The 19250-nt window shown below is 42.2% G+C and overlaps 1 protein-coding gene, 1 non-coding gene and 1 pseudogene across 2 annotated transcripts in view; 1 reads left to right on the forward strand and 2 right to left on the reverse strand.

Annotated features, from left to right (window-relative positions):
• Positions 1 to 19250, reverse strand: part of pot1 (protection of telomeres 1 homolog) — a 373135-nt gene that overhangs the window by 103871 nt on the left and 250014 nt on the right. Inside the window, exon 9 of the mRNA XM_078221203.1 lies at positions 12297 to 12587. Within this exon, the coding sequence (XP_078077329.1) occupies positions 12297 to 12587 (291 nt within the window). The remainder of the gene's footprint in view (positions 1 to 12296; positions 12588 to 19250) is intronic.
• trnad-guc (transfer RNA aspartic acid (anticodon GUC)) lies at positions 2386 to 2457 on the forward strand. Its single transcript has one exon. It is a non-coding gene; the product is annotated as a tRNA-Asp (tRNA).
• Positions 10233 to 10514, reverse strand: LOC144499126 (large ribosomal subunit protein eL43 pseudogene; annotated as a pseudogene).

Raw genomic sequence — 19250 nt, forward strand, 5'->3', positions numbered from 1 at the left:
CTGAAAATAGAGTTGATGTCAAAGTCACAGTGAAAACAAAAATGATTGAGGAAAAAAATCTGGATCTGGAGGTTATAAGTACGTTTTTACAATTCAATACTTTCCACAACATCTATGGGGTTTTAAGTCTAAGGTTATTACTGCTGACTGTTTTGTACAATAGGCTTTCGGTGCAGATCTAAAAGCAAAAACAAGTTCAAATGTGCCTAAATAATTACTGCAATAAAAATCATCTGATTAATTCAGAGTGACCTTGTATCCGCACCAATGAACTGTGTCAACAAATAAACCCCATAATCATTGTAGTCCAGCCATTATTAGATTTTAAAACATGATTTGCTACATTTCCCTTATTATTTCTGCATTCAACAGTGTTATCATATTTGTGCTTGACTGTTCCAATTATGGTTATTACACTTAAGCAGTCATGAGTAGACAAATCAATAGCAGCACATGGAGTTCCAGGGTAGAAATCCAGACAGGCATCCAGTGTGTTATAAGCCATGCGATGAATTGAGCTTTGTGATGGAATCATTGCCTTTCATACCCTTCCATTGTTTTTTTTCTCCGTTTTGTATCACATAATATACATTACTCGGTCATTTTCTGATGTTCATTGCTTCTCTATGAGTAAATGTCTGCACCAGTAAGTGCGAGATAACGATAGCTACCTTAGTCCATTCATCCAGGAAGCCACTCCACCATCCACATTGGATTATGAATGATTCCAGAGTATTCACCTCCGTCATTCTATCCGGGAGTCCTTTCTACTCTCTGCATGAAGAATCTACTCAGTGTTCGCTATTATTGGATGTCAGTGAGGTTCCATACCTTCCAGGGTGCAACATGACAGTGGCACACAAAGCGGTTTAGCGATGGGCTAACCGACACTACTCTCAATGGTTTGGGAACAAGCACAAATTTGGGATAATTGCCCATTAATCACAAACTAATTACATTTTTAAAATTTTAGACCTGATAATTCCAGGCATTTCTTAATTATTCCTTCATGGGATGTGGGCGTCATTGGTGATGCTCTTCCCTAATTGCCCTTGGGAAGGTGGTGATGAGCCACCTTTTGAAGTGCTGCAGTCCATGTGGTGTAGGTGCATCCAGAGAGCTGTCAAATGGGCCTCCTCACAATTTGCAAATGCTGAATGAGGAGGCCCAGAATAAATCCTTGAAATGTATTTTTTTTAAACATGAAAATTATTAACGTTCTGATGAATCATACTAAAAAATAAAATCTATGACATTTTAATGCAATTTCTATAATCATAGAACCCTATAGTGCAGAAGGAGGCTATTTGGCCCATCGAGTCAGCACCGACCACAATCCTATCCAGCTCTATCCCCATAACCCCATGCATTTACCCTCGCTAGTCCCCCTGACACTAAGGGGCAATTTAGCATGGCCACCTGACATTTAAAAAAAATAATGGATCTGATCAATATTATTTTCTGTTTTAAACTGTTTAAATGTTTAAACTTTGTAAAATCAATCGTGTCTACTACATCTGATTTTTGAGTGGTTTTTTTTGGCTGTTTTGTACAGTTCTTGTGCTGCAGTGATGAGAAGCCATGCGCTCAGCTGCCAGCTGTTTATACCTGTGCTACACAACACTGCTGGGCCCTACGCAGCTGCTACTGGGAGGGAGTCCTCCTCTCTCAAGGCAACCAAGATTTTCCCATGGGCATCGTAGCAGATAGGTGTGTAGACTGATTGGATATCAGCAGCTAGCACACTGACTGTGAAATCTGGCCTGCTGTTTTCACTCCCTTACTGATTTCATGTAACTTGTTTCGGGATGAAAAAGCTCAAATTTTGCTAATGTTTAGTCATAACTCAGAGCTTCAACCCAGAGACCTGGGGCTCTTCTCCGCACTGCCTCCAACTCATTGTTATCTCATCTGTGCTTCAGTGACCACGGCTGGACTGATTCTGTGTGATCACGTCATTGCACAGTCTCAATCACGACTTCTGTTGACTTGTATTACCTTGGTTCCATTAAACAGCGTTCAATTCGGTTTGTTGGTTGTTGACTGTAAAACTAACACTCATGGATCTCTTTTGACTTTATCCTTAAATATTTTAACACATTCCTGGTGTGTGACGATGATAATTCACCCTTTATGCAGTACTTCACACTTGTCCATATTAAATTTTAAGTACCGTTTTTGCGCCCACCAGCATGCCTTGTCCAATTTATTCAGTAATCTTTAGGCTGCCCCTTCAATTTCAATGACCCTCTTATTTTGGTATTGTCTCTAAATTTGACTACCTTGTACTCCGTTTCTGAATTTAGGTTGTTGATGTGATTTTAAAACAGTAGTGGGCTCAACACCGCTGAGTATATCTACTTCCAGCACCCCAGACAATTTAATTCCTCGTTAGTATAGTGGTTAGTATCCCCGCCTGTCATGCGGGACACCAGGGTTCAATTCCCTGACGGGGAGCTGTCAGGTTCCATGACAGCAAGGCAGCAGTGACTGTTTTGGAGCAGCATTGCTGCCTCACAGCACCAGGGAACCAGGTTCAATTCCCGGCTTGGGTCACTGCCAGTGTGGAGTTTGCACATTCTCCCCGTGTCTGCGTGTGATTGCTCTGGGTCCTCCGGTTTCCTCCCACAGTCCAAAGATGTGCGAGTTGGGTGGATTGGCCATGCTAAACTGCCCCTTAGTGTCAGGGGAACTAGCTGGGGTAAATGTATGGGGTTATGGAGATAGGGCCTGGGTGGGATTGTGGTCGGTGCAGACTCGATGGGCCAAATGGCTTTCTTCTGCACTGTAGGATTCCATGATGAATCATTTACTAACTGGAGAGAAGGAGGCCTTTCAGCCCACTGAGCCTGTGCTGACTCTCCATCCAGTCAGCCCCATTGACCAACATGACCCCATAGCCTTGTGAATTTATTTCTTTAAAGGGCCTACCCAATTTCCTTTTGAAATGGTTGGTTATCTTTGCTTCCACCACCAGCAGTGGGTAGTGGGTTTCAGGTCATTACCACTCAATGTGTAAAAAAAGCTTTTCCTCACATCCCCCCCACATCTCATGCCCAAAACATTAAATCCATATTCACTAGTCCTTGTGCTGTCAGTGGGTGGGGACAATTTTTCCTTGTCTGCCTTAAACCAAGCCTGTCACAATCTCATACACAGCTATCAAATCTTCTCTAAATCTTCTCTGCTTCAAGATCTACCCCAGCCTCTCCAGTCTAATCTTGGAGCAAAATTCTTCAACCCTGAAACCATTCCAGTAAATCTTTTCGACATACTTTCCAGGGCCTTCATATTCTTTCTAAAGTAGTGGCCAGAATTGGACACAACCAGAGCTTTATAAAGGTTCAACCTAAACTCCCTGCTTTTGTGTTCAATACCTTTATTTATGAAGCCCAACATCTCATGTTTTTCAAACCACTCTCTCAATATGTCTGCCACCTTCAAGAGCTATGCACCTGAACACCTTAGACTAACTTGGCAGGGCGGTGGGATCCTGAGAAAAGATTCAGGAGGGGAAGATACACAGCCAAAATTAGAAGAGACAGCAAGTGAGTCAGGGAGGCATAGAGGTTATCGGCCAGTAAAGGCACAAGGGAGTTTGGCAATACTGGATGGAATTTATTTTAATGAAAGGAGTCAATAGGTCCCCTAACAGTCCAAGAGAAATAGAAGAGCAGATATGTAGGCAAATTTCAGAGAAGTGTAAATGTAATGAGGTAATGATAGTGGGGGATTTCAACTTCCCCAACATTAACTGGGGTAGTCATAGTGCGAAAGGTTTAGAGGGAGTAGAATTCTTAAAATGTGCCCAGGAGAACTTTATAAGCCAGTACAAAGAAGGTCCTGCAAGAGAATCCTGAACTTAATTTTAGGTAACAAAGGCAGGCAAGTAGTTGAAGTATCGGTGAGGGACATTTTGCAGACAGTAATCATAACTCCGTTAGATTCAAGGTTGTTATGGAAAAGGACAAGGATAGGCCTGAAATCGAAGGGTGGACTGGGAGCAAAACCTTTACGTAAATCGGTGATGGAACAGTGGGAATTATTCAAAAAGCAAATAGGCAGAGTACAGGGCCAACATTTTCAATTAAAAAAAAGGGTGGGATCAACAAATCCAGCGAACCCTGGATAATGGAGGATATACAGCATTGGATGAAGAGAAAAAGGGATACTTATGGAAGACATTAAGGGCTCAAAACAGCAGAAGCCCTCAAGAAGTTTAGAATGTGGCAAGAGGGAACTTAAAAAGGAAAATAGAAAAGCAAAAAAAGGGGACATGAAAGGATACTGGTAGGTAGAATAAAGGAAAATCCTAAGTCGTTTTACAGTTACTTTAACTAACTAGGGAGAGAATAGGGCCCATTAAGGACCACAGTGGTAATTTGTGTCCAGAGCCAGAGAACATAGGCAGGGTTCTAAATGAATACTTTGTGTTGGTGTTCACTAGTGAGAGAGATGATGTGGGTATAGAAATCAGGGAGAAGGACTGTGATTCAATTAAATAAATGAACATAGACAGAGAGAAGGTCCTGAGTGGTCTGCCAGGCTTAAGAGTAGATAAATCTCCAGGGCCAGATGAAATGTATCTCAGGCTGTTGAGTGAGCCAAGGGAGGGTGCTGGCAATAATTTTTAATCCCTCTCTGGTCACAGGAGAGCTGCTGGCGTATTGGAGGATGGCCAATGTGATACCATTACTCAAGAAGGGAGAAAGGGATAAGCCAAGAAACTACAGGGCAGTCAGTCTAACCTCAGTGGTGGGGAATATGTTGGAAGGAATTCTGAGAAACAGAATTAATCTGCATTTGAAGAGGCAGGAATTTATCAAGAACAGTCAGCATGACTTTGCTCAGGGGAGGTCATGTCTGACAAAATTGATTGAATTTTTTGAAGAGGTAATCAGGTGTGTAGATGAGGATAATACATTTGACATAGTGTTCTTGGACTTCAGCAAGGTTTTTCTGACAAGGTCCCACATGGGAATTGGATCCAGAATTAGCTGAGTGGCAGGAAGCAGAGGGCGATGGTCGAGTATTTTTCTGACTGGAAGACTATGTTCAGTGGGTTCAGTGCGCACAACCTCAAACAGACCATTGTCCGCAGCAAACTACCCAGCCTTCAGGAGAACAGTGACCAAGACACCACACAACCCTGCCACAGCAACCTCTGCAAGACGTGCCGGATCATCGACACAGATGCCATCATCTCACGTGAGAACACCATCCACCAGGTACACGGTACATACTCTTGCAACTCGGCCAACGTTGTCTACCTGATACGCTGCAAGAAAGGATGTCCCGAGGCATGGTACATTGGGGAAACTATGCAGACGCTGCGACAACGGATGAATGAACACCGCTCGACAATCACCAGGCAAGACTGTTCTCTTCCTGTTGGGGAGCACTTCAGCGGTCACGGGCATTCGGCCTCTGATATTCGGGTAAGCGTTCTCCAAGGCGGCCTTCGCGACACACGACAGCGCAGAGTCGCGGAGCAGAAACTGATAGCCAGGTTCCGCACACACAAGGACGGCCTCAACCGGGATATTGGGTTTATGTCACACTATTTCACATAAATATTTCTGCTTTTTTCCTCCTGAGTCTTTATCATGCGATCCTAGAATCAGAATTTATGTCACACTATTTGTAACTCCCACAGTTGCGTGGACCTGCAGAGTTTCACTGGCTGTCTTGTCTGGAGACAATACACATCTTTTTAGCCTGTCTTGATGCTCTCTCCACTCCCATTGTTTTGTTTCTTAAAGACTGGATTAGTTGTAAGTATTCGCATTCCAACCATTATTCATGTAAATTGAGTCTGTGTCTTATAAGTTCTGTTTGTGAACAGAATTCCCACTCACCTGAAGAAGGGGCTCAGAGCCTCGAAAGCTTGTGTGGCTTTTGCTACCAAATAAACCTGTTGGACTTTAACCTGGTGTTGTTAAACTTCTTACTGTGTTTACCCCAGTCCAACGCCGGCATCTCCACATCAGTGGGGTCCCTCAGGGATCAGTGTTGAAACTCTTGCTGTTTGTGGCTTGTTCAAAGGATTTATACTTGAATGTAGGAGGGTCAATCAGTAAGTTCACGAATGGTACGAAAACTGGGTGGTGGTAAATAGTGAGGAACGATAGCCTTAAATTACAGGAGGATCGAGATGGGCTGGTCAGATAGGCTGATCAGTGGAAAATGGAATTCAATGTGGATGATTGTTAGGTGATGCACTTGGCCAGGACAAACAAGGCAAGGGAACACATGGATGGCAGGATGCTGGGAAGCACTGAGGACCTTGGTGTGCAGGTACACCAGTCCCTTAAGGTAGCAGGACAGGTGGATAAAGTGGTTAAGAAGGCACATGGTATACTTGCCTTTATTAGCCAGAACATAAGCCTCAAGAGCAGAGAGACTATTCTGGACTATGTAAAATGTTGGTTAGGCCACAGCTAGAGTACTGTGTGCAGTTCGGCAATCCACATTATAGGAGGGATGTGATAGCACTGGAAAGGGTGCAGCAGAGATTTATCAGGATGTTGCCTGTGCTGGAGACTTTTAGTTATGATGGGAGATTGGATAGACTAGGATTGTTTTCCTTGGAGCAAAGGGGACTGAGGATAGGACATGATTGAGATGTATAAAATTATGAGGGACATAGATAGAGTAGACAAGAAGAAACATTTCCCTTTAGTGGAGGGATCAATGCCCAGGGAGGCACAGATTTAAAGGGGTAGGAGATTTAGAGGGAATATGAGGAAAAGCTTTTTCACCCAAACAGTGGTGGGAGTCTGGAACTCGCTGTCTGAAAGGGTGGTGGAGGCAGAGACCCTCATAACAATTTAAATATATATAGATATGCACTTGTGATGCCAAGGCATACAAAGCTATGGGCCAAGTGTTGGAAATTGGGATTAGAATAGTTCGGTGGTTTGTCTTTGACCAGTGCAGAGGCGATGGGCCTTCTTCTGTGCGATATACCTCTGTGAATCCTCAACCTCCATATGCACAATGAGGTTCCTCTCCCCCTCCACACTCTTTAGAACTGTGCCCACTGAGTGTACATTCCCTCTCCCTGTCCTTTGTACAAAAATACATCACCTCACACTTCTCTGTATTAAAATCCATATTTCACTTGTCAAATTTCTTATCCAAAAACCACTTTGATCCTAAATCCTTACAACTTCAAACTTAATTAAAGGCCTTCTGTTTGGAAAGCCATCTCATAGATATCGAAGTCAGTCATTCGTGAGGTTATTTCTATTTGGTGAAAGAGCATGTTGCTCACACTTTCCTTGTAAGTTCAGAATATTCACCATTTTCAACCTCTATTTCATATTCATTAGTAACCTTCTTACCTCTCCCATGACCATCTTCTCACAGTTGGAAGTATTAAAAAAATTGCCCACTCACATTTTGTAGTCGCCCCTGTGACTGATGACTACCTAGGTTTGGCTTGACCTACCCCATCACCTTTCTGATGTGTCTCCGCATAGTCAGTTCAGCAAACCCCCAGCTCTTTCTTCCAACAAGATTGGTGCCTCAATGTTTCTCTTTACTTCAGCTGATTTGTTTACTGCCAACTCCTCCTTTGCCATGTATTAACCTTATGTACTCAACATTCTAGCCCCAAATTTCCTGGACAGAGGAGGCTGATCAAAGATTTAAGTTGGGTTGTTAGGTTGGGTGGTCAGCTGTGGGAGGGGACAGGGCGGTAAAGACAGGGGAGGGACTCAACCAGGTCACAGTGGGCTTCCTCCCCTTTCTAGCCACAGTCAAAAATTCCCGTCACCCTGACATTGTTTAAAGGGTTTGACTGGCTGGTGTTAGTGTTGGCCAAGGATTCTGTGTAAGAGCAGAGGATTCAAGAAAGGATGTCCCGAGGCATGGTACATTGGGGAAACTATGCAGACGCTGCGACAACGGATGAATGAACACCGCTCGACAATCACCAGGCAAGACTGTTCTCTTCCTGTTGGGGAGCACTTCGGCGGTCACGGGCATTCGGCCTCTGATATTCGGGTAAGCGTTCTCCAAGGCGGCCTTCGCGACACACGACGGCGCAGAGTCGCTGAGCAGAAACTGATAGCCAAGTTCCGCACACACGAGGACAGCCTCAACCGGGATATTGGGTTCATGTCACACTATTTGTAACCCCCACAGAGTTTCACTGGCTGTCTTGTCTGGAGACAATACACATCTTTTTAGCCTGTCTTGATGCTCTCTCCACTCACGTTGTTTTGTTTCTTAAAGACTTGATTAGTTGTAAGTATTCGCATTCCAACCATTATTCATGTAAATTGAGTTTGTGTTTTTATATGCTCTGTTTGTGAACAGAATTCCCACTCACCTGAAGAAGGGGCTTGCAGCTCCGAAAGCTTGTGTGGCTTTTGCTACCAAATAAACCTGTTGGACTTTAACCTGGTGTTGTTAAACTTCTTACTGTGTTTACCCCAGTCCAACGCCGGCATCTCCACATTAAGAGCAGAGGTGACAGCGCAGCTTCACTGGATAAAAAGTAACTCATTGTATATGTTTTTCCTGCAGTGAAGGGAACAGGAGCATTGTATGCACTGGTGCATCGTTTTGTAACCACTTATTGCTATGTGAATGCTTTTGTATATGGAACTGGATGTTACATTTTCCAGTGATGCATTGCACATTGTTTCATAAAGAACTTACATCAAGATGCCGGTACCCAGAGCCACCCATAGAGAGAAGCCAAATTGGTAAGATTCATTCTCACTAAGCCATTTGTTTCACCTGAAGCCCTGGTAGATGTGACTTTCATACTTTCCTATTAAAAGCCAAAACTCATTTCATGCTGTGCTGTCATCTTCTAAGCTTCTATACAGCAAAATGTCTTGCATTTGAGGTCATTACTTGATCGCTGGTTCTGAAATTCAGCTGTGAAATAAATTGCTAATGCCAAGCAGTAATGTATAACAGTAATTAAGATTGTTCTTTGCTGGTCAGTGGGCTCTCTCGTATTTTCCTGGATACTGAACAATATTCTCTACACCCTAGCTAATGACTGTAACACTACATCCTGCACCCACTCATTTCCTTCTCTGCTTTGCACTCTATGAATGATATGCTTTGTCTGTATAGCACACAAGAAACAATACTTTTCACTGTATACCAATACATGTGACAATAATAAATCAAACCAAACATCAAATCAAATCCTTTTCTCGCAAGATAACTTTTTCTTCTGTCTGCCTCTCTATTTTATTTGGTGGATAAGTATTTTTGATGATGGTAGTGTATTTCGCTCATTATCATTTCCCATACTGATTGAAATCTCCACTCATTATTCCTTCAAAATTCACTTTCCTTGACCGAACAGGGGGATCCACCATGAGCTGCATGATAGGTAGTTTCGGGCAGAAGTCAGACTCCATTGGAGGAAATCCTCCCATGCTTAGAATTACCCAATCCACAAGGCTATCATCAACAGCAAGGCTATCTGACTACGTCACAGGCAAAGCATTAGCTAAAGCTATGTTTAACTGCAGTGACCATGTTCCTGCTTTAGGAATACCGGCAGTCAAGGTCCACCATCAAAATATACTATCTGTGAACTTTCAGCTTGCAATCCTAACAAGATAACATATACAGAGTGTTGACCAGTACCTCAACAAGAACACAAACCTCCCATGTGATCACGTAATTGTCATGAACAGTCAGTCCCTCCCCACCGAAACTGTAGTGGAGGACTGTGCTGGACCACAATCTTGTTTTCCTGTGTTCCACACACAGTCTGGGACAGTTAGATCAACCACAAGAGATTTCACCATCTACAGTGTACGGATGACCTATGAAAGTCATCTACAGGCAGCCTAATTATGAGAAATGACCAGCTCAATATAAATACACCTGACCGTTGACCTTCTTCATTTGAAATCTGCAACCACATTTAATTTGTCTTTTCCTTTAATCCTTTATGAATAGCTGCTTGGTAGTACAGAAATTGAACACTGCTTGAAAAAGACACATGTTGTCAAAGCTTTTCATCTTGCACTTATCAGGACAATTAGCAAGAATACCAAGAGTAAAGGGAACAGCAATCAACACTGAATCTTCTCGTTGTTGTTCCCTTTACATTTAGTATTCTTGTGAATTGTCCTGATGAGTGTAAGGAATATCGCTTCAACAACATGTCTTCTTTCAGCAATCTTTTATTAATTCGTTTCCTGACATATAAAATTCTGGAAGGGATCAGACTCCCTGCCTCATGCTCATTAGTCCTTCAGCTCCTGTGAGCGGCGAATTGCAGACTTCACGGTGATGGCTGAGGTGGTGTTGTGTAAGCACAAGCCCTCCAGGCCACTACTTTGATGCAGGACCCACAATGCCAGTTAATGACCACATTCCCCTTCATCTTAATCTTCCCATTGGAGCAGCAGGTATATTTTAGTGGGTTGACTGATCTTGATTTCTCTTTTCACCATTTTGCTTTGTGAGGCTCCATAGCGGGTTCTGCATTTCCTCACCATTCCCAACTTCTTGTTGTGCTTCACCATGCTCCCGGGTAGGAGTTCCAGTGTAAGGTCATTAACCTGAAACTTTAATGCTGTTTCACTCTTCATGGGTGCCGCCTGACCTGCCAAGTATTTCTAACATCTTAGTTTTTATTTTAGATTTCCAGCATCCTGAGACATGTATTTTGCTCCTGTAATTGGGCTGACTTGGCCACGACGCCATTTCTGTCAGTGACTTTAATGAGAGAGAGTTGGGAAAGTTTACAAAGCAATGACTCTTTCTGTTCTCAGTTATTAAGTAGCAGATGTGAATGGAAGCAGGTATTTTTCATTACAGTCCAATCCATAAGCCAGGATCCTTCACTGCTATTAATACCCAAGACCAGGTCTTCATATTTAGCACACCAATCTTCCCAAACACATTATCATACTTCAGGTGAGAATAAGATAGTGTCACAGAAGGAAAACGAATCCCCTGGTCAACAGCTTAGTAGAATGGTCTGAGACTGATATTCAATCAAATGGTTTTAAAAACAACCTGGCAAATATTAACAAGGAAGTCAAAGGTTCTGGGTGCTGGAATCTGGTGTTGAGGCCTCAGTCAGATCAGCCATGATCTTATTGAATGGCAGAGCAACTCAAAGGACCAATTGGCCTACTTCTGCTCCCAATTCATATGTATGCATGTATTAACATGACCTTAAATTACTAACACTTGGAATGTCCCAATAGGTTCCCCATTAATTCATTCATTCCATATACCATAAGAATAGCATTGCATTGTCTCAAAGTCAGGAATTACAAAAGAAAGGATAATCGTTAAACAAGTTAGACTATGTTTGATGCTGAAATAGTTCTGGCCCAAGATGTCAGGGTAGAGGAGGTCCCTTGAGGTCAATTAAGCTGTAATGCTTTTATGGTGGTCGGAGAAGGGGCTGACGAATATAAATTTCTGCTCACAAGAGTCAGGAATTGCCATTTCCATGAAATACATTTTACCCTCTGACATAATTAAATTTCTCCTGATATAAAGGAAGGGGATAAATGTCCGTCTGTTGATTTGTTCCTTGTACCATCATTGAATAAAATATGAATGAACTTTCTGTTTGACATCAAGTGTTAGCAGGCCAGACGCTGTGGATTGGATGGAGGATTAGGCTATCCAGTGTCGTAGGCCAGTGATTGGAAGTCAGGAATACAATGCTTGGAGCAGAGACAACCATCCTCTGAGTGAGACTCCCTAGCGGCACGGTGGGATAGTGGTTAGCACTGCTACCTCACAGCGTCAGGGATCCAGGTTCAAGTCCCGGCTTGGGTCACTGCATGTTCTCCCTGTGTCTGTGTGGGTTTCCTCCGGTTGTTCCGGTTGCGTCCCACAGTCTGAAGACGTGCTGGTTCGGTGCATTGGCCATGCTAAATTCTCCCTCAGTGTACCCGAACAGGCGCCGGAGTCTGGCGACTAGGGGATTTTCACAGTAACTTCATTGCAGTGTTAATGTAAGCCTACTTGTGGCACTAATAAATAAACTTTAAAAAAACTAACTCATCTCACTTAACAACTTCACAACTATCAGATAGGAGATTCTACTGAGTGGTGCTGGATTCACAAAGGGTTGTTTTCAATCAACTGCAATTCGGTCTCCAGCAATTTGATGAATTTATCAAATAATCAAGTAATTTGAAATTATTTTAAACATTTTACATTACATTCATGTATCAATTGTGTGTCATTAACTTCAAATGCTGGTGTAAAATAGGGACCTGATTAATCAACATCACACTCGTTTTTAACATTATTCAGAGATGGCGTCAAACATCTCTTACCTTCAGCAGAACTGAGGAGTGATCCACCACAGCTTTCGCAATGAGTTGACATGTCAAGTCGAAGTACTCAGCAGGTTTAACTTCTGAGAGCTTGACAGTTGGCTTGTGGATAGAAAGATTTACATTTGCCCATCTGCGCAGTTCCTCCACAGTGAGTTGGTCAGTGGTGGTGAACTGATATGACTTGCTGCTTGTCCGCGGTTTCAGGGACGCTCCTGGAGTTCCATCAAATGTCAAAGCTGAGAAACCAGCAGCATTGACAGCCTGAAGCTCTTTGTTGAATTCTTGGATCTATACATATAAAATGCAAAATGATTTAGTTGGTTTTTGTTACTTTACTAATTGGCGCTGAACCCCATTGGCACAGACTGCAGAATTCTCCTCTACATTGATTATTTGGGTGGTCAGTACGTGGAACAGATTAATGGTTTGGATGGTGGGAGAAGACGCCTGAACAGGAAGGAACAAGACAAATGGGACAACAAATGATTGGATGGACCCACAGGTCAACTTGTAAAATTATTACTCTGTTACAATCTTCCTTCCAGCTTTCAAAATCTTTGTCTTCCATGAGGTATTGCTCCATAGTACAGCTCCTTTTGTTGTTTCCTGTTTTACGACAGTGACTCCATTTCAAAGCACTTCATCGGCCAGCAGTGTAAAGGATCAGAAGGACCTTGGGGTCCGGGTCCATAGGATTCTTAAATCGGCCTCGCAGGTAGAGGAGGTGGTTAAGAAGGCACATGGTGTGCTGGCCTTCATCAATCGAGGGATTGAGTTTAGGAGTCGGGAGATAATGATGCAGCTTTATAAGACCCTCGTCAGACCCCACTTGGAGTACTGTGCTCAGTTCTGGTCGCCTCATTACAGGAGGGATGTGGAAATGATTGAAAGAGTGCAGAGAAGATTTACAAGGATGTTGCCTGGATTGGTTGGCATGTCTTACGAGGATAGGCTGAGGGAGCTCGGTCTTTTCTCCTTGGAGAGACGAAGGATGAGAGTTGACCTGACAGAGGTATACAAGATGTTGAGAGGTATCGATCGGGTGGATTCTCAGAGGCTTTTTCCCAGGGCTGAAATGGCTGCTATGAGAGGACACAGGTTTAAGGTGCTGGAGAGTAGGTACAGAGGAGATGTCAGGGGAAAGTTTTTCACTCAGTGGGTGGTGGGTGAGTGGAATCGGCTGCCGTCAGTGGTGGTGGAGGCAAACTCGATAGGGTCTTTTAAGAGACTTCTGGATGAGTACATGGGACTTAATAGGATTGAGGGTTATAGGTAAGCCTATATATGAGCCTAGGTAGGTAGGGACATGACCGGCGCAACTTGTGGGCCGAAGGGCCTGTTTGTGCTGTACTTTTTCGATGTTCCATGTTCTATAAAGCACTTAGGACATCAGGAGTAGATGAAATGTTCTATATAAATGCAAGTGCTTTCTTTCTTCTTTCCATTTCATTCCTACTGAACGAAGCCTGTGTTTTATTTGACTTCATTCCAGTATCTGTTATATTACTATGCCATGCATTCATTACAAAAATTGGGGTGGTGCAGAGGTTTTTTTTAATATAATCCACCTATTTCCCACTCATTCAGGCCACTTAATGTCTGAACAGTGAACTCGAACAGAAATAAGGACCAATGTCAATCTAAAGAGGGGAATAGAAGGGGCTGGTTTTCCACAGGTGAGATGAGATTAGGTAGGAAGTTCTGAAGTAGGTTGAAGAGAGTTGGTGAAATGGGCAGAGACAGTGAATACACAGTAAACCATGTGAGGGTGGGGCATGAACATGCACATTGGGCCCGATTTTACCAATCAGAGCCTAAGGGCAGGATCCGGGCGTAATACGGATCGGAGCCCGGAATCCTCTTTGCAGCGCGCCCATACGTGTTTTGCCGGCTCCAGTCCGATTCGCGCTGTGGGCAGGGCTTAGCGCTGCCGGAACGATCGGAGCTCTCAACTGCGCATGCGCAGTTCGAAAAAAATCTGAAGCAGTGCGCCCGGGCGCGAAAGAAAAACAGTAAGAAGTCTAACAACACCAGGTTAAAGTCCAACAGGTTTATTAAAATAAACCTGTTGGACTTTAACCTGGTGTTGTTAGACTTCTTACTATGTTTACCCCAGTCCAATGCTGGCATCTCCACATCATCCTCTGGGGGGGCGGGGGGGGACTGCTGCCACTCTGCGGACGATCGGTGGGGAGGGAGGCTGTCAAAGTTGCATGCTACACACTTAGCTAGTAAGTGACAAATGTTATTCAACAGCTGGAAAAACACTGCTTAGTCGACGCATTGCTCTCTCAAACACCAAATTTCCCTTATATACATGGTGCTGAAATACAGCATGCAAAATTTGCAATACACTTCATGGCTTACATCATGCTTTACATTTAGTATGTCCTCTTTTATAATCTCCATACAACACTGGGTTGAAATAGCAAGATAAACAGCTCGCAGTCATAGCGTATATAAGGTACACCGACAAAATAATCCAATTAATACAGCATTAGTAACGCTGCGTAAAATATTGTAATTCAAATTTATTAAACAGATGGTTCTATAGCCGATTTTGTTAATTACCAAAAAATGTCTAAAAATGCAAGCTTTGCACTTAAAAATGTTTGGATTAAAGTACATAAGATACTAAAGAAAACAACTGTACTTTCCAACAGTTCTAATGCATCGCTCAGAAAGGTTTATTGAAAGATTACTCTGCACCCTGCACCATAAATTGTGCTACGATTCTCTTACAATGCTGGTAATATTTCCATTCAAGAGTTTTTTTTAAACTAACAAAATGCCACAGAAGGTTACATTTTGGAAGGTCGCCTTTACCTTAAATTGATCACCCAGGATGTAATGCTGAACCTATTCTTCACGTTGAGCACAATTGGCTGGCACGACAGATTGAAAACCGGCCTGCTCAAAACTAATGGATTCAACAACTTCATGCCTTTCAAGCTAAATTAATGCTGAGAGCAAACAGAAATCGGTCTTGGCATACATAGTACTTGGCTGCAGTTTGTTCGACATCAATTCTAACAAGTAATTTTACAAAGACAGTATTAATGAGGGGGGAGAAAGGCTCAGCCTTTTATCTCCTGACAGCCAAGCAGCCCTTTCTGAAACTGAAAAGAGACTAGGAGGACATTACTCAAAACAAGAGGATGGTAAATAACAGAACATGCACCATAATTCGAGGGAAACAATTTGCAACAAAAACATATTGCAAAACTATCACTAGGAGATGCAATTCAAATAGATGGTGCTTGAATTTTGTTTTTATTTCTGCCTCTACTACATGTACTAGTGGATGTGCAAAAGCTCCAATCTTCTTAAATGTGTCATTCTTTCATGTATTGAACTCCAAAGTACAAAGGCAGGCACTGACTGGAGAGCAACAATGGAAAATATTCCATAGATTGCGAAGCCTGAACTCTTCATGATTGAGCGTGAAGTTTGGGATGATATATTCTCTAATTAAAAGATGATTGACAAAGTAGTCCACATTCCTGGGGTGAATAGAAACCAACCAATCAAGTCTTCCTGTATAGACCATTCCATAGAACAATTGCAATCCTTTGCGTGGCAAAGATTACGTTATGTTTAATTCTATTCTGGATCAATTTGCTCCATTTGTACATCAGCCACCTGCACTGTGATGGTGATGAATATACTGAAAATAAATTATGCTCCTCACTTTATTGAACCTGAAACATTTCTTAAAAAAAGGTAACTTAATTTGCAGATTGCATATGCATGACTGTAGGGGAGAATATGTTGATCAAACAATGCACGACTCGTGACAATCTTAGTTTTGAATAAGCTTCATGAAAGTGTTCTCAAAACAGTGATCAACAGCGTCATGATATGCCATGAACATCAATGAACTTTGTACAACTTACTTAAAAATCACAGGCTCTTGGGTTAAAACTGTTCTCCTGCAAAACTAGCTCCTCTGAAAGTTCAGCATTCTCACTTTGAAGTGCCACACTGTAAAAATTATTGGGCTTCTATAATTACTCTTCATGAGAAATGGGGAGTATGTTGGGTATCTCTCTGTAATTAATGACTTGCAGGAATACACAACAGAACTACAGGAATACACAGCTTCATGGATTTAATCAGATCATTAATACAGAAATGCAGACGAGCTCCTACTTTCCTTTGCAGGGGGAGGGGAGGAGGGGGTGCCCTATCCCTTTATATAATGTCTACTTTCACCATCCTCATACAAAACAACTTGCTGGGCCCACAAGAGTTAAAACTTCAATTCACTTTCTCTCTAAAGACTCCTCTGTGCTTTTTTTTTGTACAAGCTGATGTCGCAGGGCATTTATTGCCACATACAGAATTCGATTAAAGGGCTTGGAAACGGTTCAAGGTGCTGTAACGGAAAATCAGCACAGAACAAATACTTCATTAATTCACTCAATAGCCTAATCAGGGGTTGATTGTATTGCTCACAGGTCATTTTGTCCTTAGCGACATGGAGAGGGCTTTGCATAATAGGGAGATTTGTGTTTAGTGTTCGGGATCAAATTACTGGATCCATTTTAAAAAAAACATGCTGAAATTCTACATAGATTTTTTTCTGAAAAAGGACCGAAAAGTAAATGAAATTGTGGTAGCAAACAGCATTGTCACAAATGGGACTCAAATTTGAACAGTTGAATTGTGTTCTCTATTTTATATAATAATCTCTGCTTTAAAAAAAAAATTCCTGTTCTCTGGAACAATGTATCTAAAATAAAAGCAGTTAGAAGTACTGATAATGTCCTTTCCCCGTTTAATACAGACCTAATTCGCGACAGATTTATATTCAAAGCCCTTTGATAAATTCTACAACCCATTTCACTACTGTTCACAGTAAGAAGTCTCACAACACCAGGTTAAAGTTCCACAGGTTTATTTGGAATCACGAACTTTCGGAGCGCCGCTCCTTCATCAGGTGAGTGAGCAGTGCTCCAAAAGCTTGTGATTCCAAATAAGCCTGTTGAACTTTAACCTGGTGTCGTGAGACTTCTTACTGTGCCCACCCCAGTCCAATGACGGCATCTCCACATCATGACTACTGCTTACATTCAAGTCTTATTGAACTGGGTTTGATAAATGTCGGAAGCAAGCAGTTCTGATTTAACCTTTTCGGATAAAATTGTAAACTTAGACCCAGTCTGCTCTCTCAGGTGAACGCAAAAAGATCCCACGGTACTATTTTGAAGAGGAGTAGGGGAGTTATCCCTGGTCAATATTTATCCCACCAGTAACATCACTAAAACAGATTGTGTGTTCATTATTGCTGTTGTGTAAAAAGTCACTGCCACAATTCACATAGTAAGAAGTCTCACAACACCAGGTTAAAGTCCAACAGGTTTATTTGGTAGCAAATACCATAAGCTTTCGGAGCAATGCTCCTTCGTCAGATGGACTTTAACCTGGTGTTGTGAGACTTCTTACTGTGCTTACCCCAGTCCAACGCCGGCATCTCCACATCATGACAATTCACATATTACAGAGTTCCAGGATTTTGATCCAGCCACAATAAAGGAATGATGAAATCAAAACAGAAAATGCTGGATAAACTCAGCAGGTCTGGCAGCATCTGTGGAGAAAGAAAGAGTTAATGTTTCAAGTCCATATGACCTTTCTAAAGGGCATAAAAGAGTCATATGAACTTGAAACGTTTGCCAGAATTTTACCGCCCCGCCTGCCATGGGAATCGGAGCAGGTGAGGGGCAGACAATGGGAAGATCCGCTGACCTCGGGTGGGATTTTACAGTTTCGGGTCAAGCAAGGCCATAAAATCCCGCCCGTTAAGTCTGTTTCTCTCTCCACAGATTCTGCCAGACCTGCTGAGATTAGCCAACATTTTCTGTTTTTATTTCAGATTTCCAGCATCCACAGTGTTTTGCTTTTATTTGAAGGAATGACGGTATAGTCCCAGTTCAGGATGGTGTGACTTAGAAGGGAATTTGCAGATAGCGGTATTCCAATGTTCTTGCTACTGCCCCTGCCCTTCTAGGTGGTAAAGGTCACCTTGGAAGGTGTTGTTGAAGAAACTGAACTTTGGCCAAACTAGCCGAGTGGACAATGTGCAATATGGAGGCAATGCTGAGACAACAGAGTCAGTCATTGTATGATGCTTTCTATGGTGAAAGCTATAGTCACCCTCACCAAGCAGTGAGCAATGGCAAATTAACACAAACTGCATGAACCCAAAAGGGCTACTGATATCAGAAGCTTCTGTTTGTAACGCTCTGCTCCATGTTTAGTCTTGGAAATAATTTATTCACCATGATAAATTGCACACGTTTCTGGAGTAATTAAAATCTGCCAGACTTTATATAAATCCATTTCTAATGTTCAAGATTTCTGAAGCTTAAAAATTTTAAATGCCTGCATATTCATATATTGCATACTTCATTGATTTAATTACTTAAAAGAGTTGAAACATAGCCAACTTAGATCATCGATATGCTAAGAGAGAATCTTTGTTTCTCCCATGTGGCACAATAGTATTACTCTTGCCAATTCATGTAGCACACTGATATTTTACTTTTATGAATAAACTAATACAGCTCTAGGCTTACAGTAAAGGTGCCTGGCTTTGGGATACAGTCTCCCATTTATAAAACTAAGGTCAGAATCGCAAAGTGCTTGGAGTCAAGGCTAGAATGATGCAGTGTCATAATTCCGTATCAGAATTTTGGAAGTGTAATGGAGGTAACTGACTTTGATTGAATGGCCAGTCACAATGTTTGCATTTTAGAACTGTCACTGAACTATTTATACACATGATGAGGTGTACTCTGATGATCAACACCTGAGGATTGGCCCATTTACTACCTAGATATAGAATAATTCCTCAGGTACAATGCTATAGTACACTTGGTGAATACCAATTTCCAAAGGATGCTTACAAAATGATGAAAGTTATTAAACAACATTGACAGGGTGAAA

This window comes from Mustelus asterias, chromosome 9, assembly GCF_964213995.1.
Source record: "Mustelus asterias chromosome 9, sMusAst1.hap1.1, whole genome shotgun sequence".
Taxonomy (NCBI): domain Eukaryota; kingdom Metazoa; phylum Chordata; class Chondrichthyes; order Carcharhiniformes; family Triakidae; genus Mustelus; species Mustelus asterias.